Source organism: Capsicum annuum, chromosome 12 (assembly GCF_002878395.1).
Source record: "Capsicum annuum cultivar UCD-10X-F1 chromosome 12, UCD10Xv1.1, whole genome shotgun sequence".
NCBI classification, from domain to species: Eukaryota; Viridiplantae; Streptophyta; class Magnoliopsida; order Solanales; family Solanaceae; genus Capsicum; species Capsicum annuum.
This window is the reverse complement of record NC_061122.1, coordinates 217,338,586-217,349,307: the sequence shown is the minus strand read 5'-3', so window position 1 is coordinate 217,349,307 and position 10,722 is coordinate 217,338,586. Positions and strand designations below refer to the sequence as shown.

Sequence of the window (10,722 nt, the reverse complement as noted above, 5' to 3'; positions counted from 1 at the left end):
ATGAAAGAAGAGGAATGAAAGAGAGGGTAAAAAGGTCATTAAATGGATATTTTATATTTTTTAAAATTTTATTATTAAAAATAATTTCACATAAACAAAAATTAGTTAAAAAAATAATAAAATGGGTTGGGTGACTTTATGAGTAAAACATCTAAAGATGAATGACTTTCTGAATAAAGTTCAAAGTTAAGTGACTTTCTGAGATAAAAGTCCAAAGTTGAGTGACCGTTTAAGTTATTAACTCCAAAAAAAAATTATCTCTTCTTGATTTATGAAAAAATGACAAGTATACTGAGAAATTAAATTAAAAAATTTGAGATAAATAAAATAGAACGGAGGGAGTATATTTTTACCGCCTTTTCAAGAAGAATTAGTGTTTGTTGCGTATTTTGGCATGACATTGCTTCACAACCCCCACCCCCAAAAAAAACTGGGAACTACATTGAATTAAATTTGAAGGCGGTGCTATATGGGACTTGTGTGTCTATTTGTTCAACTTTATATAAGTTTAAGTGTCTGTCTATGCTAAGGCTGGCAACAGATCGGAACCAGAACGCCGGACTAATTTAACCGATATCGAAACTGACACCGGAACTTCCTTACCGTTTTTGCTGCTGGAATCGGTGTTACCGGAACCGGTCTTACCGGATTTTTTTCATTGTTCGGACCGTTCCACTTGCTATTGGTGTGGACCGGAGCGCTATCGAAATTACCGGAAATAGATGACATAGTGTACAGTAATACAATTTTGTATTAATTTTGTTTTCGATAATTGCTACAGTTTTTGTTTAACAACTTATATAATTTATATAAAGTTTTCCATAACTTTATATAAATACAGTTTTTGTTTTACAATTTTAATTTAAGTTATCTATATCTTAACTTAATGGCATTAATATATAAGTTTTATATATATAATAACTTATATAATTTATATAATTTATTAATATATCTTAAAAAGTTTAGAATTTTAACATAAAAAATATAAGTTTAAGTTAATATAATATTTTTAATAAGTTTAAGAAGTTAAAAAATTTGCTAACTTTATAAAGTTTTGTATTATTTTTTTTTTCCATAATTGCAACTACCAAAAGACAAATTTTAAAACAAAATTAGGCGAATAGCCGTTATATTTATTCAAATTTCGTACGTTGTACATTTATTACAAAGATATTAAATGAAAATCTAATCTATGCAGCCACCTTCTAGGAAGGGTTCTGTTTGAATTAGATCTCCATTGTAAAATCTTATTACTATCTAAATTGTCTATAATTTTTTTGGCGTAACTTTTCTATGTCTTTGGCGGATAAATCTTCCGGAATTGGTCTATTTCCTTGTTCCTCCATTGCTTCCATTCCATCATCACTATTTTCCTAAAAAAAAATTCATCTATTTCGTCTTCAATGTGGGGCAGTAATTTAGGGAGCCTAAAATTTCTTCGTTCGACATTGATCCAATCTCTAAATTATACCGAAATCTCCAAACTATCCCTTGCTAACGAATACCGATGATCTCCTATTATAAATCTTTCTGTGCTGAAAGCTTGCTCCGAAGCAACTGAAGAAGCTTGAGTTGATAGCAAATCTCGAACCATCCTTGAAAGTTTTGGAAATTGTCTGATACGGGTCTTCCACCATGATAAAAGTTGTTGTTTTTTAGTTTCATCTCTAATATTTTTTCGATTCTACGAAAGATACGAGTCAAATTCATTACTCCTACAACATTGAAGACCAAGTTTTTCGCCCATCTCGTTATCTAAATCATCATATCTACGTCTAGAAGTAGGAGGTTCGATCGGCCCAATATTTTGTTTCATAATTTGATACAAGTTATATAAACTCCTAGGTGTAGATACTATGCTAGCACAACAGGTTTCAATTGATGGCTTTTCATGACGTCCAATTTCTAAATTGTTGTATAATTTTCTAACCAACATCACTGTACCATGTTCTTTATAAAATGGGTTTAATAAATTAGTTGTTAAAAGAATTTGTGGAATAGGAAAATAATATTTTTTAAAAATTTTTAATCATAGCTTCAATTGCCTCTTTGTTAGGACATATCTTTTTATATTCAACAAGTACTTTAGAAATAGCAGTAATAGTTACTAAAACAAAAGAAATAGTTGGAGTATATTGAGCAGATACTGTGTTCGTAGCTTGATAAAAAGTTTTCAAAAATTTACAAAGTTCTTCTACTTCAGTCCAATCATCTTCATCTAACATTAAATTAACATCCTCATTATAAGAATTATAAACTAATTATATAGGTTTACGATATATAACAACAACTTCAAACATTTGAAATATAGAATTCCATCTAGTAGGAATTTCTTTTGGAATTTTTATATATGGAAGATCATATTGTTTACATTTACGTTTAAAATCATCCATTACACTCTTTCTTTTATTTTTAAACATATTACTACAAGTAATTCACACTTTAAGACAACCATTTTCAAACAAATGAATACCATCATGTACTATCAAATTTAAAATATGTGCAGAACATCTAACATGAAAATGATTTTCATACATTAAACATAATCTAGTTTTTAACTCGTCAATAGCTTTCAAATTATTAGAAGCATTATCTAATGTGCATGCCATAAGTTTACCAATAAATTTAAAATATTTCATGCTCGCTACTATTGTATTAGCTATATGCATACCGGTTTTAAACTCGTCAACATATTTATAAGCAATAATTCTTTTTTGCATGTTCCAATCGTGATCAATCCAATGAGCCGTGAGAGTAAAATAATCATTACCGACAACACTAGTACCCATATTAGAAGTAACAAATATTCTACCATCAAATTTATCAAATAAGCAATGAAGAAAATGACAATGTTCAGCTTGAAATTTAAAAATATCACTTTTAATTGTATTTCGTGAAAAAACTTTAAAAGAGGAATTATATACTCGTTGAATATAATGAATAAAAAGGGGATGCGAAGGAAAATTAAAAGACAAATTCATAACAACAATCATTTTCACTAGTTCTTCTCTATCTACATCTTCACTATATGCCGATGATAAACTTGCTTCAGTCGGGTTAAACATGTCTAAACGCGTTTGAACCATATTACCTCCTACAAATTCATGTACAAATGTTGTACCATCTTTTTTGCCTTAGTCTCATTTTTTAGACGAATAAATTCTTTATTACATCTCATCAAATGCGTAGTTAGCAATCCTGTCCCGCCATTTTTTCTCCTGGTCAAATGTTTAAAAATATTCTTGCATTTATTGCAAGTAGCAATACCTTTTACCCTATCATGCTCCATAAATTTCCAAACTAAAAACCTTTTAGTACGTTCGGTACCTTTGGCCCTAGTAAATTTCGGTAAAGGGGAAAGTTCTTCACCGTATTTCGATAATTCCGTAACCAGACTAGTAGGGGTAGGGGTATCACCTAACTCTTGTTCTTCTATATCATCTTCCTCCGGTAAGTCTTCCTCAAAATTATTATAACGCCTACTTAGGGTCTCATTATCTAATTCCATACCGATACTAACCTTACTTTTTTTATTTCTACAAAAAAACCTTATCAAAGCTTGGTTTTTTACCACTACTATTTTTTCCGAAATCCATAATTTAAATTAAAATATTAACACAAGCAATACAAATATTATAAATTACAAAATTAATGTAAGTAAACAAATGTAGCTACTAAAAACTAAAAATATAGATATTAACGAAAATAAAAAGAGCTTAAAGTTGGAACGATTATAACGAACGTCTGCGTAAAAGCAGAAGTATATCAAATGTCGGAATTAATAAATGATAATTGAAGATTATAATATCTTCAAAAAATCTTCAACTCCAACTAATACAATAATTGAATCTTCAACTTCAACTAATATAACAATTATAAATATTTAGAGAGAATGTGCTATTAAGATAGATTGTGAGAATTGATAATATTTGTGTGAAAAAAGAATTGAAAAGAAGGATATTTATAATGAAAATTTTAAGGGGTGGTGTGGGGTAATTGAGAGGGGATGGGGTAATTGGGATGGGAGAGGGGGCAACGGCTAGAAATCAATGGACAAAAGAGTTGTTGCCAACCAAATCCCACTTTTTTTAAAAAAAAAACAGAAATTAACTCGTCAACCGGAACCAGTTAACCGGAATTGAAAATACTGAATTTTTTCGACGTTCCGCACCAGTAACGTTATCCGGACCATTGGGTACCGATATACCGGACCAAATCGGAACCATTGCATACCGGAATCGAAAACCTAGCGGAACCGGAGTTGGCGGACCGAAACAGAATTTTTCGGTTCCGCTGCCGGCCTTAATCTGTGCACACCCAAAATTGAAGGTTATAGATGTGATTTAAAATCAAGTTAAAATGAATGTTTATATATTATGCATAATAGCATTAATTTGTTATATTTAAAGAGTAATGTAGTTAGATTGACTCTATAACTTACTGCTTGTAATTACTGTGTCACTAGGAAAATGAAAGAAATAATTTTTAAATATGACAACTATTTTGAACTAAAATTTCTAGTAAGTAATGTCAATAATTTAAAATGGCGGTAGTAACACACGGAATATGTGCATCTTACATAATTTATCGTGTAAAATACACATTTACTCAAAGTTATTATATATTCAAAATTAAAGGTCATAAATATCAATTAAGACGAAATTAAAGTTCACATCATATCATGGTATTATGCCCAAAAAATACATATAAATAGTAAGCGCAAACAATACTATCAGACATTTTCGCCTTTTTGTTTTTGCTGGGAAATCACCGTCTCCATTCCCGTGCCAGAATTTTAACATTCATAATCCATGCAATCGGCAAAAAATTGCTCCACAATGACCGACGCAATTAAATTTCTGCCGTCACCGGCGGAGGAAGAAACAACAAAAATGGCAATGGTACAACTATTAAAGTATCAATTTAAGAACAGGAAGCTTCTAGAAGAAGCACTTCCTCATTCTTCCTATCCAAATTCATCTTCTATAAATTAACAGCGCCTCGCATTCATCGGCGACGCCGCTCTTAGCTTAGCGATTTTGAGCTATTTCTTTGTTACTTACCCTGAAATCGACCATGGTAAGCTTACTGATCTTCGCGCTGTTAATGTTAGCACGGAGAAACTTGCTAGAGTTGTCTCCGACACGGGCTCTACAACTACCTCCGCCGCAATTCGACAATCCTCGATGAAAAGGTACATTAAAGTATCTAGATTTTTTGAATTTCAAAGTTGAACGATCAGGTGTGTTGTAATAATAAAGAAGAAGGGAGAAAACACGTTGAGAAATTTGGGATTTTTGAATAATAAAATTGGGAAGCAGTAGATGAGATGGTGGATGGAATAGGAAAGAGTAGTGGAATCCATGTGGCAGCATTTTAGTGGCAGGCCAGCACACAAGGAGCACGTGACAACTGACTCTCATCCGTTGGATTAAATAATAGCTAGCACGGATCCGATGGTCCTAATGAGACTAGCGGTTATAATTGTTGTATATCAACTACAGGGAAGGGGAAAATCATTAACGACCCGATAATTGTCAAACTTCCTCTCATAAATTCTCTCTACCTCTTCTCTCCTTCTTCTACTGCTTCTCTTTCTTCCTTCTCTTTACTCACTCAATCCCACCATTGTTACAGGTTCTTACACCATTGGAGAATGACCAAGTTACTGCCATTGTTGTAGCTTAGTTAAGTGAATGTAGTAGTGAAGTGATTGTAGTTGTTGTTCCACTACTAATAAAATTCTCAATTTCCTTCGATCAATTCGTGTTTCGATTACAACTATTACATGTATGTGTGTCTGTTTGCTACCTGAATTATAATCTAACCATTTATCAAAATATGCCATGAACAATTGATAATTAGGTATGTTTTGATAAATAGTTGATCATCAAAAAACTAGAATACGTTCGATGTGTTTTTGTTGTTATTTAACTTATATGCATCTACTTCATATTCAAAATCCAGGCAATCCTCAGAAAATTGCTCCACATTGACCGATACAATTAGGTTTGCACTATCGTTGGTGAAGGTAGATATTAAATAACAACAATAGAAGAGCTATTGAAGTATCGATTTAAGAATAGGAAGCTTCTAGAAGAAGAACTTACTCATTCTTCCTATCCAAATTCATCTTCTGTAAATTACCAGCGCCTCGCTTTCATTGGCGACGCCGCTCCTAGCTTAGCGATTTCAAGCTTTTTTTTTGTCACTTACCCTTAAATCGACTGTGGTAAGCTTACTGATCTTTGCATTGTTAATGTTAGCACGGAAAAACTTTCTAAAGTTGTTGTCCGACATGGGCTTTACAACTACCTCCGCCGCGATTCCGCAATCTTCGATGAAAAGGTACATTAAAGTATCTCGGTGTTTTAAGTTTCATAGTTGAACGATCAGGTGTGTGTGTGTTTATTGTTTACTTCCTGCATTATAATCAACTATTTATGAAAACACACATGAACAATTAATAATTAGGTGTGTTTTGATAAATAGTTGATGATAGTTCAGCTAGGAAACTCAAAAAACTGTAATACGTTAGTTGTATTTTTGTTGTTATTAACTTATATGCATCTACTCCACATTCAAAATCCATGCAATCACCTAAAAATTGCGCAACGATGACCAACGTAAATAGGTCCGACGCCGACGGAGATAGCTATTACAAACATGGCGACATTAATAACGACAATAGAAGAGCTATTGAAGTATCTATTTAAGACCAGAAAACTTCTAGAAGAAGTATGCACTCATCAACTATTTATCAAATCACACCACAATTAATTGTTTAAGTTTCATACCCAAACTATCAGGTATGAAAAATGAATAATTAATAATTTAGGTGTTGATGTTAGTTAAGGTAAGAAACTCACACGCCTAAAACCTCAATTACGAAACTCAAAAAACCAAAATACGTTAGATGTGTTTTTGTTAGTATTTAACTTATATGCATCAACTTCACATTGTTATGGAGTTTAAACTTTGTTGCAGTTACTCCTTCGGTCCCAAAATAATTATCACTTTTCGCTTCTCGAGAGTCAATTTTACTGATCTTCGAAGCTAAATTGGATTAGATTAATTTCCATACTATTTTCCTGATTCATCTCTTCTAGAAAAGTACTCCCTCCATTTAAAAAAGAATTGACCTATTTTGAATTGGCATGAAGTTTAAGAAAATAAAGAAGGTGTTTAAATCTTGTGGTCCTGAATTAAAGTTATATCAAATGTACCAAATACACTTTAATTTGTGGTCTTAAGCATGACACGTGGAAAGTTGAAATTAAAATATCGCCAAAAAAAAAGGTCATTCTTTTTTAAACAGACTAAAAGGAAAAGTCATTCTTTTTTAAACGAAGGAAGAATTTTATATCCGTAGTTAATGTAAAGCATTTTCACTGTGTTTTATGTAGGTAGTAGTTACCTGTAGTTATCCATTAAGCTAACTTGTACTCTCTCCTTCACAAAATAGTTGTCACGTTTTGCCTGAAGTCAATTGGACTAATCTTTGGAGCCAAATTGGATTAGATTAATTCAATTTATCTCAGCCATGAATCGTCAATCCTCGATGAAAAGTTACGTAATAGATTTATCTGTCACTTACCATTTCTTCTCTTTTGTAAGTATTTAACTTATTTGTATCTAGTTCACTTTGCTTTAGTTTATGTTTTGTTGCAGCTACTCATAGTTACTTCCTCCGTCCCAAAATAATTGTCATTTTTTGCTTCTTAAGGTCCAGCTTCACTGATCTTCAGAGCTGATTAATTGGATTAGACTAATACAATATTTAAGGCCATACTTATTTGAGATAGTGAAGATTCCAGTTAGTCATTGCATATGGCACTTCATTTGCCTTTGGTAACAATGTGTCATTGCATACTTCCTTGGCACAAGATTGTCAAAATAATTACAATAGTTCCTTTGTGGAATTGTAATAGAGGAGATTTTGAATTTGTGTCTAGGTGAAGGAATTCATGATAGCAGTGCAACAAGAGAAGGAGATGGAGTTCCATGGAGGAATGATAAAAGCGCCAAAGGTTCTTACAGACATTATGGAGTCAGTAATGGGGCCTGTATTTTTGGATTGTGGCTTTGATGTGAATGCTTTCTGGGTGGTCAGTTTCTTTCTTACTATTTAATTTTGTGTTGGACAAGAATCTTGTAAAAACTCTTATTTTATTTTTCCTTTATGGATTTAGAGTATCAATGTTTCAATCAACTAAACCTCAACTCAACTCCAACTAGTTAGGTTGTGTTACTGTGTTTCAGTAGCTGTTAGGAATGGGTCAAAAGATCTCAGCAGATTTTTAGGATAGCAGTTTATTTTTAGTCATTATCCTAGTTTAGTTGTTCCTATTTTCTAGTCATTATGCAGTTTTTTCAGCAATCATTTTTCTTTTTCAGTTGTACTGCTACTCTATTTATTCTGATTGCTTGATGCTAAATAAAACAACTCTTTCAATTACAATCATCTGACTGTGGTATCAAGAGCCTTACTTCTTAAGGGACTTGTGAGAAACTTGTGAGTGTTTTTTTTTAGTGTTTATCCAAATTTGTGGCTGCAAAACACCATTCAAACAATGGAGAATGTTGGTTCTTTTTTTGCTATGGCTCCGCCAGTTTTCGACGGAGAAAATTATCAAGCATGGGCAGTAAAAATGCAGGCTTATTTGGAGGCCTGCGATTTGTGGGTGGCTGTTGAGGAAGACTATGAAGTGCTTCCTTTGCCAGAGAATCCAACCATGGCTCAGATTAGAGCTCACAAGGAGAGGAGAACAACAAAGCCCAAAGCTAAATCATGTTTCTTTGTTGCAGTTTCTACAATCATTTTCAGTAGTGTAATGACATGTAAATCAGCCAAAGAAATTTGGGATTTCCTCAAGAAAGAGTACAAGGGAGATGAAAGAATCAGAGGAATAAAAGTACTGAACTTGGTCAGAGAATTCGAGATGCAGAGAATGAAGGAATCCGAAACCATTAAGGATTATTCTGACAGGTTGCTTCTGATTGCAAATAAGGTAAGGATACTTAGAACTGAACTTAATAACAATAGAATAGTTCAAAAGATTCTTGTAACCTTACCTGAAAGATATGAGGCAACTATTGCTTCATTGGAAAATACTAAAGATCTGTCAAGGCTTAGCTTGGCAGAGTTATTGAGTGCTCTGCAGGCACAAAAACAACGAAGGATGATGAGGCAAGAGGGATCCATCGAGAGAGCCCTGCAAGCAAAGTTGTAGTTTGGTTCAGATGCCGTTAAGGGTAATAAAGAAAAAGGAAAGAAAGAAAACTATGGAAACTATGAAGCCACATCTGAAAAAAATGCTACTGCCACCGCTAACAACAAAGAAGGTAAATATCCACCTTGTCAACATTGTGGGATGAGAAATCATCCACACTTCAAGTATTGGATAAAGCCTGATATGAAATGCTAAAAGTTTCAAAAACTTGGTCATGCCGAGATTATCTGCAAAGAGAAGCATTTACAACAATAAAATAAAGCACAAATTACAGACCAAGAGCGAGAAGAGCAATTATTTGTGGCAACCTGTTACGCAAGCAAAAGTTTAAGTGAAAGCTGGCTTATTGATAGTGGTTGTACGAACCACATGACCAGTGATGAAAATATTTTTAGAAAGCTTGACAAATCAGTTAAATTAAGAGTCAGGATCGAAAATGGAGAATATCTCCCAACGACAGGAAAGGGTACTGTAGCAATTGAGAGTTATAAAGGTACAAAACTCATGTATGAAGTTTTATTTGTTCCTGAACTTGATCAAAATTTATTAAGTGTTGGACAACTGTTGGAAAATGGATTCAAATTATTATTTGAAAACAAGGCGTGTCTAATCAGCGATCCTAGCTGTCAGGAAATGTTTAGAATCAAAATGCAGGGAAAAAGTTTTTTCTTGAATCCATTGGTGGAGGAACAAATAGCTTTTACAAGTCAGTCCTCCGTTGCGGAAACGTGGCACAAAAGGTTGGGGCATTTTCATCACAAAGCTTTGTTATTTATGCAAAGAAGCAAAATGGTAAGTGGTTTACCAAACTTGGAGGAGCATCTCTCAAGTTGTAAAGCTTGTTTGCTTGGCAAGCAGATTAGGCTTCCATTTAAAAGTTCCATATGGAGAGCTACAGAGAAGTTGCAGCTCATTCATACCAATCTCTGTGGTCCACAAAGAACTTCATCGCTCAATGGCAGCAGGTATTATATTATCTTCATTGATGATCTAACAAGAATGTGTTGGATTTATTTTATGAAGTTTAAGTCCGAAGTTGCTGAAATTTTCATGAAGTTCAAAGTTTGTATAGAAAATCAGAGCGGCTGCAAGATTCAGGTCATTAGATCAGATAATGGAACTAAATATACATCAGATAGGTTTAATTCTTTTAGTGAAGAAGCTGGAATAGAGCACCAGCTAACTGTCCCATATTCTCCATAGCAAAATGGAGTGAGTGGGAGAAAGAATAGAACAATAATAGAGATGACCAGGTGCTTATTGCACGAGAAGAACCTGTCAAAGAAATTCTGGGCAGAAGCAGCGAACACAACTGTTTTCTTGCTGAATAGACTGCCGGCAAGGGCAGTGGAAAAGAAGACTCCTTTTGAGGCTTGGTATGGTGTTAAACCTACTGTAAAAAATCTCAAAATATTTAAATGTATGTGTTTTTTTTATGTTCCGCGGGTCAGAAGAGATAAGCTTGATGAGAAGACTAAACCGGGGGTTT

At 33.4% G+C, this 10,722-nt stretch overlaps 2 protein-coding genes across 2 annotated transcripts; both read left to right on the top strand.

The window, feature by feature from the left end:
- Nucleotides 1-4,838: 4,838 nt before the first annotated feature.
- Nucleotides 4,839-8,132, top strand: LOC107848916 (ribonuclease 3-like protein 2). Its single transcript, XM_047401721.1, has 4 exons — nt 4,839-4,901; nt 4,998-5,194; nt 6,267-6,348; nt 7,956-8,132. Exons 1-4 carry the CDS (start codon nt 4,839-4,841, stop codon nt 8,130-8,132), a joined length of 519 nt encoding a protein of 172 aa, XP_047257677.1.
- Nucleotides 8,133-8,573: 441 nt separating this feature from the next.
- Nucleotides 8,574-9,233, top strand: LOC107848917. The gene has a single exon (XM_016693630.2). The coding sequence runs from the start codon at nt 8,574-8,576 to the stop codon at nt 9,231-9,233; it is 660 nt and encodes a 219-aa protein (XP_016549116.2).
- The last annotated feature ends 1,489 nt before the right edge of the window (nt 9,234-10,722 follow it).

What these genes read in the sequence shown, in the direction of transcription:
- LOC107848916 (XM_047401721.1), top strand. Translation starts at nt 4,839, where the DNA reads ATGACCGACGCAATTAAATTTCTGCCGTCACCGGCGGAGGAAGAAACA. An exon ending in AAACAACAAAAATGGCAATG is followed by an intron (nt 4,902 to 4,997) that starts GTACAACTATTA and finishes ATAAATTAACAG; the next exon opens with CGCCTCGCATTCATCGGCGA. An exon ending in CGACAATCCTCGATGAAAAG is followed by an intron (nt 5,195 to 6,266) that starts GTACATTAAAGT and finishes TGTTAATGTTAG; the next exon opens with CACGGAAAAACTTTCTAAAG.
- LOC107848917 (XM_016693630.2), top strand. Translation starts at nt 8,574, where the DNA reads ATGGAGAATGTTGGTTCTTTTTTTGCTATGGCTCCGCCAGTTTTCGAC.